This window comes from Mustela nigripes, chromosome 8, assembly GCF_022355385.1.
Source record: "Mustela nigripes isolate SB6536 chromosome 8, MUSNIG.SB6536, whole genome shotgun sequence".
Classification (NCBI taxonomy): Eukaryota; Metazoa; Chordata; class Mammalia; order Carnivora; family Mustelidae; genus Mustela; species Mustela nigripes.
The window spans coordinates 73,388,327-73,401,582 of record NC_081564.1 but is presented as its reverse complement, the minus strand read 5'-3'; the positions used below and the strand labels follow the sequence as shown (position 1 = coordinate 73,401,582).

At 33.8% G+C, this 13,256-nt stretch overlaps 1 protein-coding gene across 1 annotated transcript in view; it reads right to left on the bottom strand.

Moving 5' to 3' along the window:
* Positions 1-13,256, bottom strand: part of WDR7 (WD repeat domain 7) — a 362,705-nt gene that overhangs the window by 235,262 nt on the left and 114,187 nt on the right. The window contains exons 17-19 of the mRNA XM_059409727.1: positions 4,356-4,454; positions 1,819-1,937; positions 11-134 (exon numbers count right to left, since the gene is read on the bottom strand). Coding sequence (XP_059265710.1) covers positions 11-134; positions 1,819-1,937; positions 4,356-4,454 — 342 coding nt within the window. The remainder of the gene's footprint in view (positions 1-10; positions 135-1,818; positions 1,938-4,355; positions 4,455-13,256) is intronic.

The following is a 13,256-nucleotide window of genomic DNA, read 5'->3' as shown; positions in this document are numbered from 1 at the left end:
GAACTCTTACGTGATATGACGTGGTCCATAGACTGAGGTAAATAAGGGGCCCAGGCGTCGATGGCTTCCTTCCGCCCCGCCTGCTCAATTCTGCGCAGTTCAGCGAGAAGCAGGGCCTGGGCGGCTTCTCTGACCTGAGAAGGAAACGGAGCCAAATGAAAAAATAGGAACCAGGTCAGTTGCTGAGGTGTTTAAAAACTAGAAAGTTCATCACAAAATAAAGCTAGGAAATATACAAGCCACATTTATTTACAAGAGAAAAACCACAAACCAAGGAATGAATTAAATACTGAATAAACGGATGTGAGCAAAATCAAAGACATTTTAATGAATGATCTCAGTGAAAAGTATTTTAACACAAATAGAATTATATTCGTACATTTATGCAGCGTTGGGTTTAAAACTTCATTTTCCAAAGCTTTTAAAACACTCCTGTACTTTGATTTTCACCTTAAATTTCCAAATAGTTGTCAGTGTTAAAAGTCACTGTTAGAACTGTTAAACTCTGTCTTCTCTTTTAGCCTCAAGAAATTTAACCTTATCTTGTGAATTTCTTTATACACTAAGTATTGTTTGCATGAACCTATATATAAATCTGCACAGTTCCTGTATACCTAAGACATGTTTAAACAATTTGTTTTCAACAAATAGGCAAAATACAATCCTGTGTAATGGCATTAGTTCTATAGAAGGAAACAAGTTCTCAAAGTTACATCATTTCAGTTTGTCCTTCAATGTGGCACACTTTTATCTTGCAATTTTAGTTGACTTTTATTTTGGCAAATTACCACAAGCATGAGGTCAAAGAAGCTCTTCAACTGTCAAGTGGTCTATCAATCAATTTATTTACTCTTTGTCACTGAAAAGGTAACTCAGCAATGTCTGATAAGAGTTTGAATAAAAATTGTTTTTAATTATAACTGATTTTGAAGTGAATTCAGATACTATTCAATGCAAAACCATGAAATTTTAATATGCTACAATTCTACTTAGAATTGAGGGAAGAGAAACCAGATGGGGGAAATATTTATATTTGATAAATTTGAAATCTTGAATGATACAAACTGCTATAGCTAGATAGGTCAAATGCCATAATAACGGAAATCTCTATCCATAAAACATTCCCAAGTCCCTGGTGATATTATATTCAAGCGATGTCTAATACAGCATAAGTCCATTAACACAAAATAATAGCTACCCATTTATGAACTCCTACCATGTATCAGGCTCTGTACTGTTTTACTTGCATTATTTGATTTGATCCTGACAGCAATCCCATGAGGAATATATTATTATCCCCACTTTACAAATGAGCTTCAAATAGCTTAAGTAAATTGTCCAGGGTCACAAAGTTAATAATTGGCAGAACTGATATTTAAACCTGGGTCTCTTCGAATTCCAAAGACTTTCTTTTATTATAACGCATTATCTTCCATTGGACAAGGGCTATTCACTTAGAATTTGACTGATGCGATTATACCTCAATGTGTGATTTTGAGGGAGTTGGGTGTATGTATGTGAGCATGCATGTATGTTAATCTATACAGAACACTCTCTATAGAAACTAACACTCAAAGAAACAGTCCTATAAAGTATATGAAACCTTTGGTTAATTATTCATTAGATTCAAAAGTAAACAAACGTGCAAGTTGGAACATTACCACTCACACATAAACTGGAAAAAAATCATGAATCCATATTTTCTATGAAATAAACAGGTGAAAAGAAATTAGATAAATATTAAGCATTTCGTTTCAAATTTACACTTGTCTACTGCTTTCATGTTTTTGTTATCTATCCATACCACATCAATATTACCTCCAAGCATCGATCCTGCCATCTTCGGGCCAGCATCTCTAGAAGTGGGGGCCTAAATTTATCCAGTCCCAGCAGGTCTGGTAGCATCACACAATGCATAGCAGCCAACTGACTCCATCCTGTTAAAAATGTAACATATTACAAATACTGTAAGCATTTTAGCATTCCCTAATTCAAAGACATTTCTTTAAATAAACCAAAAATCAAAAAGGACAAATGTGCTAAATTACATTAGAAATGATTATAATTTATTAGATATTTTTTACAAATTATATCAAATGCAGTTTATCTCTAAATCTTGTAATTGGTACTTACAAGAAATCTCAAAGTCTTACACAAAAATAAACTTCCACATAAAGTACATACAAATTCTACAAGGAAAACATATTTCTAAACAGCCCCTCTAAAACATATTTCTAAACAGCCCCATCAGAATTGAGAAAAAATAGAAATAAAAATGTACTAGAGTTGTAGACTTGAAACTACTTTCAGTTAAAAGTGCATTCACATAGATATCCAAAGTAAGTTCATGTCTGCTAAGGCCTGGCCATCTGTGTATGACCACCTTTGTCAGTCAACAGAGATGTCTTCCCTTGTCTATCACAGGGCCTTTAATTAATACTTATTGATCTCTTTTCCTACTAAATGAATCAGATATTTAATCACAATCATAACTGAGTAAGTAACAGAACATCAATTTTGAGAGGAAAAATGAATTCAGACATTTCATAAAATAAAAACCAGATAATCCAAAATTGACAACATCTTAACTATCACTAACTTTAATCTACAGGAATAAAAGTTTTTTTTTCCCAAAATTCTAATATGGAACTTGATTATTTAAAGAAAATAAATACTGGAAACCACTGCAATATCTAAAAGTAACAGTATCCAGACATGCTCAAATAAGCATTTCAACCAAATGGGTCTGAAAAATATATACAAAATAAATGCCTCAGTCTTCCCAAATCATGTATGAAGCTACTATTAATCCACAATAATTACCATTATCCACAGGGGATAACACTTAAAGACAAGTAATCAAAAATGAATGCAAAAAAGCAATTACTACCATATATAAGCGATCACAGAATTTTAACAAATCATTGTTTTGGAAATAATCTAAAACAAAAAGAATCCTATCATAAAATTCAAAATAATTACTAGGATTGCTTAAAGAAGAGAGATAGAGAGAAGAGAGAGAATAAGTGAGTAACAGATAAGCCACCTATCTAAAGATTTATCCTTCCAGTAAGAAAATTCTCATCAACTGAGAATATATAATTAAATGATTAAGATGATGAACACACACATTTTAGATTCCAATTTATTTTCAATAGAGGGTATATATACATATATAGAGTATATACATATATATATATATATACACACACACATATATGTAAATATAAATTACATGTCTCATAAACATGTGAAGTATTATTTATGAGCTGAATTTTAATAGGACAGTGATTCTCACCACGGTCCAAAGTCAAAAGCTTTTTTTTTTTTTGAACTAACAAATTACTCTTTCACAATAGCTTAACAAATTTGACCTGAATTATTTTTGGTAAAATCCAGTCCTGGCACACTAACCTTAGCACATGTCTATGATAGGGAAGCCAAACAAAAAATGAGTTATACTTTTGTGCTCCCATGTTTTCTCTCCAAATGAGTGGTACGTCAAACATGGACTCTATACTTTTCAGATACTACGCCATTCTTTCCATTTGAATGTTTTGTTAATACTGCTTTCTAGTGAAGAGTCAGAATCAATCTGGATTACACTTGAGATTTTATAAAATTTCCTTTTATATTATACATCTGGTGAAGACAGAGCCCATAATGAAGACAGTGGATAGAACTCAGAGCTCACAAGTTCCGTTAGGCTTCCAGGCAGTATAAATAACCCTATGGTGGCTCTTGGGGAAAAAAGGTTTGTGGATTCCATTCACATTTTCAGAGTTCCAAAAACACTTTCACCTAGCGTTAACTCCATCGGGATAATATGATAGCCTAACTACACCTTGGATTTTTGCCTCATCCAGAAACAGAAATAGTAAGGAGGATAAACAGGCGAATTCCTCTGTTTATCATCATAGGTGCTGATCAACATTCTGAAGGCTTCTCTAATGATAATGTAAACAGACCCCTCACTCTCCCTCTAACCTCAGAGTAATGAAACATGCAAAACAGATTCATTAGTTCTAACACCAGAGATCACATAGCAAACATCATTATGAAAACCAATCCACTTTTTAATACCTACTTCACATCAAAGATTAGCATCTTTGCCCTTCTTTAATGGCATTGGAGGTTACGAGAAACACAGTGTTCACCTGCCACGAACAGCATTACATTTTCCTAGCTGGCCCTTATCACTGACATTAGCAAATAAAGTAAAAAAAAAAAAAAGGAAAATTTAGGATCTCATATATAACAAAGCAGATAAATGTGTAAACTGGATAAAAAGAACATGTCATATCAGAATAAAGCACAGACTGAGAGGGAGTTGTTAGGAAGTTGAGAGAGAATACCTTCATTTACTAAGAAACAGGTATGTAAAGCAGGAGTAGAAGCAGGGTCAGAGCCAGAGTGGTCAGCATCAGACCGAGCGGAAATGACAGGAGCAGGAACTTGCAGAGAAAACAGAAGAAATAAAGAGGAGAGAATTGAGGTACAGCGGCTTCTGAAAAAAAGCTCAATATTAGTGAAGAATGAAAAACAAAGTTGGCAAAATATAGTAAGTAAATGGAGAACTGAAAAATGATGTTTTCATCAGAAGGGCATGATCGTTGAGGATTACGGCAGGGAAAGGATATATTTTACCGAACAGCAATCACAGTGTAGTTCAAATTCCTCTTAAAATCAAAATCTACTTAATATTCTAATTTATTGATGTACCAATTGATACAAAAACAGTTCTAAAACAAGTAAGGCTATAAGTAAAAAATGACAGACATATTAAGAATTAGCAAGAATGTAATTCAATTTTTAAAATGTACCACATACTGAAAACTTTTAAGTTGGTCGTCATACTGCCAATTACATTTTTTTTTAAGATTTTATTTATTTATTTGACAGAGATCACAAGTAGGCAGAGAGGCAGGCAGAGAGAGAAAGAGGAGGAAGCAGGCTCCCTGCAGAGCAGAGAGCCCGATGTGGGGCTCGATCCCAGGACCCTGGGATCATGACCTGAGCTGAAGGCAGAGGCTTTAACCCACTGAGCCACCCAGGCGTCCCCCAATTACATTTTTCTAATGATTTATTTCCTAACCTTATATGTAAATTATTTTTTAATATCTCAAACCAACATCCACTGAAATCATTTCAATTTTCCACACTCCTTTGATAAAAATACAATTTAAAATCTGCCAACTTATAAAGTATATACTAAACAACTTTTGTATGAATCCTAACATAGCTTCATTTTTAGTTTAAAAAATATTTTTATGATACCCATGTTTGTGTTCTCAAAGTAATTACTATGAATGTTCTAATCTTCATCAAATACATGCAGCAACCCCATCCCACCCCCCAAAAAGTCATATTACCCAGGAAAATGTTTCAGCTTCAATTATCATATGAAAAGGCAAAAAGACCGTATGGCACACACATTCTACAACTGGAGGTCAATGGTAAGATTTAGAGGTCACCATTTGACACTTCCTTCCTATGGAGAAATTACCATATGTCATGCACAAGTATCTTCAAATTAATCCCTTTCCTTTCTTCTGTCATTGAACAGCAATAGGTTTGGGCTCCTGAACAGATTAAGCATTGTCCCCTGAATGATATGTTTGTTTTTCATGCAGTGAAGTTCCTTTGTAACTGCAGGACAGCTGCATGAAAACAACTTTTCATAATTTCCACACGAATGCATCATAATGTCAATCAGGCACGTGTGAGGTAGTAACCAGTAGAACTGAAAGTACATGAACAGTAAAAAAAAATTTTTTTTTTAAATCCAATTCTATATACCCTAAGAAGCACATTCTGCACATATGAAAGTCTCATCTGGGAAATTATAATTGTTTTTATTATACACAGACCTGTTTCTGTCCCTTACGAAATGATAATAATTTTATGTTATGTTTATGAAAGAAACAGAGCTATTCTTAACTGCACATTTCCTAAGATATAAGAATTCTACTGTAATCTTGTGAAGAAATCTTAAATATTTTTATGTTCTATTAAATAATTTTTTCATTTTATAAATCATTTCTAATTACAAATTCAGTTACTATGGCCTATCAAATATTCACTTCCTCATGCAAAAAAGTTGCCGAGCCTGGATGGCAGAGAGTAAATTTTCAGGTTTTAACTTTCATGCCACCAAAATTGTTCACAAAGTTCCTCTGGTGGCTTCCAACAACTGGGAATTTTCCATAATTTCACTTAAAAAAAAAAGAAATTATTATTATCATCCCTGAAAAGGCTGTGATACCTGATTTTACTCTTAAGTGAGAGGACAGTAGAGTGAGAGTTGAGGAAATTTAATACAAATGAATAAAAGTTCAGTACTGAGTGATCATTACCCTAATCTTGTCAAGTAAGTAGTGGGATTAAACTCCATCTTCTGTAAGTCACAAGCATAAAGGAAACTAGAAATGCTACTGAGAAAACTACTAGAATAAGTACAATAGCTCTTAACAGAATAATGTTCAATATATGTAAGTTTATTTTTAATGAAGTAAATAAACAGACTCTTTTTTGGACTACTGCTTGAATGACAGGAATAAGGAAAAAGAATTTACATTTTCCTTTAATAAATTCTGTGAGCACACACACACAAAAATCAAGAATACTATTAGACAGATCAAGGAATCAGATTTACTATGCTTTAAAAATCTTGGCATCACCACCAAAAAATACTTCATTCAGACTACCTCACAGCTGAGACTGCAGAATCTGGAACTACTTTTATAACTAATTGAGAAATTCAAATTAACTCTGCTTGAGCTTTTAAAACTGTCCACATATAAAGAAGTCAGCAAAAGAAATTTAAAGATTACCACTCCCAAAACAAAAAGCTCAAGGCTTAATGACAATAATGAATCTGAAGGAAGTCATATGTAGCACTGAATATTGACAATTCATAGCAGGAAGCATAAGAAGCATTTGGTTTCTTAAAACAAAAAAGCTGCGATGTCAATTATCAATTGACTTCTCTTACTAAAGGTTAGTCAAGCCTAAGGGCAAAAGTCTCAGCATAGCTTCAAGAGATGACAGGGGTGGCTAGAGTTCTATTATTTTACCTACAAAAGTTCTTTAAATTTTGCAGCTAAGAGCCTCTTCAATTACTTACTATCATAGGCAAAGATAAACGAACTATGTGACAACATACACACCCACACCCACATGCTTTCCATTAAATAGCATCTACATAGAACTTGATGTTACAACATTCCTGGTTTTTCAGTTTCTGAATAGATCTATTTCAGTCTTCATTTGAAATCTGACTCTGAACTCCATTGTTCCCTACTGCCATTGTGACATGCTAAATATACAAAGGATAGAAAGTGAACATACTTTAGGTAGCAAGTTATTGGTCTAAAACTCATTAGCTTCCTGGTACATGAAAACAAATAGCCCTTTCAATACATTTTTCAGAAGAGAATTAAAAAAAATCTAGAAAGTTTTCTGTAAAACCAAATGCAATGGGTAAAGAAGTTTTTCAAAGTTTAACACAAATAAAATTATTTAATAATGAATCACTTTATCTAAAGTGTTACAGGATAATCACAAAGCTTTGAGAGGGGAGAACAGAGAAGAAGGCATTCCACACTAGGTCTGCCATTCAATGTAGAGATCTTAGAGCAACATCTGCCCTTTATGTCTATGGGAGATGAGCATTCTCATCATCTTTTAAGTCAACATGAAGCACTCGGATAAATCATTAATCAAACAGTCTAAGAAAAAAGTATATCCTTAAAATGCTATGACGGAAGAGCACAAAAAGTCTAACGGCAATAGGAAAGTACAAGGTTCCAGGAAGTAGAACAGATAAGGACCTACCATAAACCAGGATGAATTAACAGCCCAAGATAGTATTCTGACAGACATACATCAAGGCAAAATACAAAAGTGCTAATAATGTTTGAAAAATACAGTAAAACTCTATTTAACCTCCAGATCGCCAATGGATTATACCAGAACTGGAATAAGTTCAGATGTAATGGCAATTTTACCTTGGCCTTTAACTCTAGTCAGAGTCCAAAAAATAAAAATTAAAAAACTTTTTAAAAGTCCTGCTTCTGTAAAAGGCCTCCTTCATTACTAACATCTAAAAAAAAAAAAAAATGAACTAAGACCAGGCACCATGGGGGGGAAGAGTTTATTACACTGAAATATAAAGGGATAATATAAATAACAACTTGAATTAGACATATGGAGGCTATTCAAATTTTCTATTTCATTTAATTAACAATAAGCACCTACTATGTGCCAGATGTTGGGCGAAGCATATAAAAAGTCATAAAGATTATACAAAGATGCTGCTTGCAGTTACTCAGAGTCTGGTAGGAAAAGCAAATAACTAATGAAAATGTTACCACCAACTGCACTTTCCTCTGGATCTCCTCCACTAGACATAAGCTCCTTGAAGGCAGAGATTTGTTTTGTCAGCCTTAAAGACCCAGCCCCGAGTTACTGACTTATCAACACTAGAAGCATAAAGAAAAGGTATCTATAGATTCACTTATCCAAATATTTACTGAGTGCCTTCTATGCTTCAGCTACTGTTCCCAAGAACTTGTACTAAATCAGTGAATAAAAAAGAACAAAGAGAACAAATGCCTGCCCTTTGAGCTTCCAAAGACCAAAGTCATAAACCAATTTTTTAAAATAAAAGGCATATAAGTTCAAACACAAAATTTTAACGAGTCTTGAGGTCCATCCATTGACCTGATATATGTACTCCATACTTCTTGCTATAGAACCTAGAAAAGGATGGTGAAAAACTATTGATTAATTTGTATAAATGATGCCTGAAATGATTTAACAATGACTACCTCCTACTTCTAAGTTTAGACAACCTAAATTAAACCCATTTCTGAAAAATAAAATAGCAGATACTGTAACATAACCTTACATATTTAAATTGCTTAGACTTGCTTCCACACCTGCCACTGAGTAACGATGTAACTACTAACGTAGACAGAGGGTCACAGTCAAGATAGGCACTAGAGACACACACCAAAGACTTAGGACATAACATTACTTAACTGACCAAGAGAAGTACAGTGTGTCAGGATGTAGATAAGCCTAAAGCTATTGGGCATTTAGGGCTGTATAACTATGAACAACAATTTAGTCTGATCCCTTTCTCAAGTGAGATGTTTTGTAAAGTACACAATCAAGTGTCTAATAAATAAAAACTGACTTTATCAAAAAGTACTGACATGACTGTCAGTAAATGTTAATGATTGGCAAAGACTGAATGAACAAGCCCACTGTTAGACAAAATAAAGCTCTCGTGAAGAAATTATTTTCCAATGAAATACCCTAATAATGTTTATTAGAAATTATGTTAGCTGAACTATCTATATCATCCTTATTCTTAGACCCAAACGTCTACAAAAGGTCCAATCCGCAACTAAAGTCTTTACTCCATATAGATTATTTTGCAGTTGAACAAGTATTAGCCAACATGTAAGTGACAGTTTATCGAAAAAGAGCATATTCATGTTTGCATTCAGCTTGAGGAATGGATTGTGAGTCAATGTGCAATGTAGTGGCAGTCAGGAAAAGAAAACATAAGGAAAGAGGAAAATGTCTGAAAGCAAACCGAGCTAAGTTAGAACAGAAAGACAAAAATGTAATACCCTCACTGCTCTACTGTAGTCAGAGAACTCAGAGCTTTGTCCATTCTCTTACCGTTTCTTACACTAGCTAGTTGTTTATGTCCATTGAGTTATTTACTAGATAGATGTATATAAACTACTCAAGAGAGTATACATCAGACTAATTTTTCTAACGACCAAATAGAGTTGGAGGAAAAAAGGGCTTAATAAATATTTATTAAAGAGATAATCACTCTATATTTTCAATATTCAAATAGAAAGTGAGTTTCATCATGCCATCCTAAAGTATTTTATAATGTAATTCTCACTACAGATTGCTAATCTTTATTCGCTTTAAAAGATAAGCATCTGTATTGTTTCAAATGGAAATTCCTAACTCTAAGGCCTTAAATAAATGCTTTGGAAAAAGCCTCAATTCTTAGTGTCCCTCTCCCCCTCTTCACTGCTCTCAAAACATGATGCTTTATGAGAGGAGCAGCATTAAAGTATTCAAATCAAAGTAACGTCCTCAGATCTGACCAGGTGAGTAAGTTCAATGCCGTAATGGTGATGGAGTACAAAATGCATCACAACAATGTCAGAGATTAAACTGGACAGCTTGTATCTGCTAGGATTACAGAGGGAGAAAATGTAATCCAAGAAGAAACATCAACTACAAAGAATGATAATAACAATGGTAATGATGAGGAAAACAAATACCATCTCTAACAGGAACTGATTTTTTTTTTAAAGGTTTTGTTTATTTATTTGACAGCAAGAGAGGAAACACAAGCAGTGGGGTAGCTGGAGAGGGAGAAGTAGGGTCCCCTCTGAGCAGGAAGCCCAAAATGGGCTCAATCCCAGGCCTCTGGGACCATGACCAGAGCCGAAGGCAGATGCCTAACAACTGAGTCACCCAGGCACCCCTAAACAGGAACTCATCATCAATGAAGCTCTGAACTAACTAAATAGAGGAGATTATGCCCTGCCACTGATTTGTACAGTGTAAGCTGGAAGATATTTTTAATGGATTTAGGACATAAATACAAGCACAGACTTAGAGTTAAAAGGTGCTGTTGTATCCTAATCATACCACTATAACTAACCATATTTTAAACAAGTCTCTTACCCTTGTGAGCCTGTTTCCATTTCTCTCTGAAGTAATGGCTCTAAAAATACTGAAACTATATACAACATAAAGGATTTTTACTTTATGAAGTAATAGTACATTTAGAACATTTTAAAAGTAATGGGAGAGGAACTGTCACTTCTGGCCAAGATGGAGTAACATGAAACAGATTTATAATCCCATCTAAAACAACTCCCCCAACCAAACACATAAAACAATGGTTTCAAGCCCCTGGACATCAAGTGATGATCAACTGAGAGTCAGAAGTTGGGAGACAAACAGCAAGCACTATGATTGCCCCAGCTTATTGCTTTGTGGGAGTTTCTCGACCAAGATATGGGAAGAAGTTTGAGGAAGAGCCTCTCAGTTTCCCTGAGTTGAACAGACAGAGCTGAGAGTCTCAGGAAGCCAGAGCAGCTAGAATCCACTGCACAGAGAGAAGAAAGCTTCAGAGATCAAGTTCTTCAGACATCCCCCTGGAATAGTCAGAACACTGATCAGTTCATGTGTGTGAAGAAACTATAATGCCAAAGACCATGTTGCTTCCACCAGCCAGACTGGAAAATTAATAATTTATGGGGTACTAGATAGAATACTCAGGAAGCTCTTGCCTCAGTAATGGGAAATTAGCCTTAGAGCATGACTCTAAACCCACCAAACAAATCAAAAACAAGACCAGAAAAAGATCAAACTGTTTCCAAGCAACTTAACTGTATCCAGAATATAAGTTACAAAAGAAAAAAAAAGATTTATAACAATATAAAAATCTTCAGTACCCAACTAGGTAAAATCCAAGTGTCTGCCATTTAACAATGATTACCAAGCATACAAGGAAGCAGGAGAGCACAGTCCATAATGGGGGGGATCCATTAAAAATGAACCCCAAACTGACAGAGATGTTAAAATTATCAAATAAGGGTATAAACGGTCATTATAACTATAGCTAATATACTGAAAAAAGTTACATAGAAATAATGAAGATATTAAAAAAGATACAAATCAAAATTATGGACATGTAAATCATAATGTCTGAGGTGAAAAATACACTGGTTCGTCTTTTAATACCAGGATGGATATTGCCAAGAATAAATGAATGAACTTGAAGACATTGGAACAGAAACTAAATAATGAAAACACAGGGGGAAAAAAAATCCAAATATAAAGCATCAGTGATCTATGAAACAATTTCAAGAGACCTAATGTACATAGAATTTGAGTCCACTAAAGAGAGAAGAGAGGACAGAATAGAAAGAATATTTGGAGAAATATTGGTTGAAAAATGTTTTAAATTAATGAAAACTATAAAAAATAATAAGCTCAATAAACTCAACCTCAAGAAACATAAAGAAAATTACACCAAGGCACTTCATAAGCAAATGGCTCAAAATCAATAACAAAGAGAAAATCTTTAAAACAGCAAGAGTAATAAAGTAAAAAAAAAAATGTTTTAATGTTAAATAGGAAAATACAGATGACATCAGATTTCTTGTTAAAAACAAAGCAAATGAGGGGGCACCTGGGTGGCTCACTCAGTTGAGCATCTGACTCTTGATTTCAGCTCAGGTTGTGATCTTGGGGTCCTGGGATCAACCCCTGCTTCAGGCTCCACACTGAGCATGGAGTCTGTTATCCCTCTCCCTCTCCATACTCACAAGTGGTCACACATGCACACTCTCTCTCTCTCTCTCATGAATAAATAAATCTCTAAAAAAAAAAAAAAAAAAAAACAAAGCAAGTAAGAAGATAATAGAATATTCTGTTAAGTACTGAAAGATACAAATGGTCCACCTAGAATTCTATACCAGACAAAATATATCTTTCAAAATCAAAAGCAAATAAAGATGTTTTCAGATGTGAAGCTGAAAGAATAGCAGACCTTCACTACAAGAAATGTTTACTTCAGGCAGAAAAAAAAAAATTACACCAGACAAAAATCTGGATCTACACAAAGGAATGAAAAACACCAAAAATGGTAATTACATAGCTAAATGTATTCCTTTTCTTATTTAAATCTCTTTAAAATACAATTAACTATTAAATAATACTGATTTGAAGAGTTTATAAAATACATAAATGTAAAATACAAAACAAAGATAGACTAAAGTTCAGGAAATTTTAAAAATGCAAGTATAACATTTTAGTTTTAATATTAAATGTTAATGGTATAATATCACTTGAAGGTACTCTATAAATTAAAGATCTCTGTAGACTAGAAACTCTAAAATAACCATTAAAATAACAAAATAAACAATTAGCTTGTAAATCAATAAAAGAGATAAAGTGAAATCATAAAAGAAAACAGTAGAAAAAGGAAAAGAAGGAGCAAAGAACAAATGAGACAGGAGAAAAAAATAGCAGAATGACAGATTCAAACTAACTATATCAACAACCACATTAAATGTAAATGGCTTAAACACTACAGCAAAAAGTAGGCCATATTGTCTATAAGAAACACAATTTAAATGTAAAGACCCCAAATGGGGAAAAAGTAGAAGGACAAGAAAATACATTCTATGCAATAACAG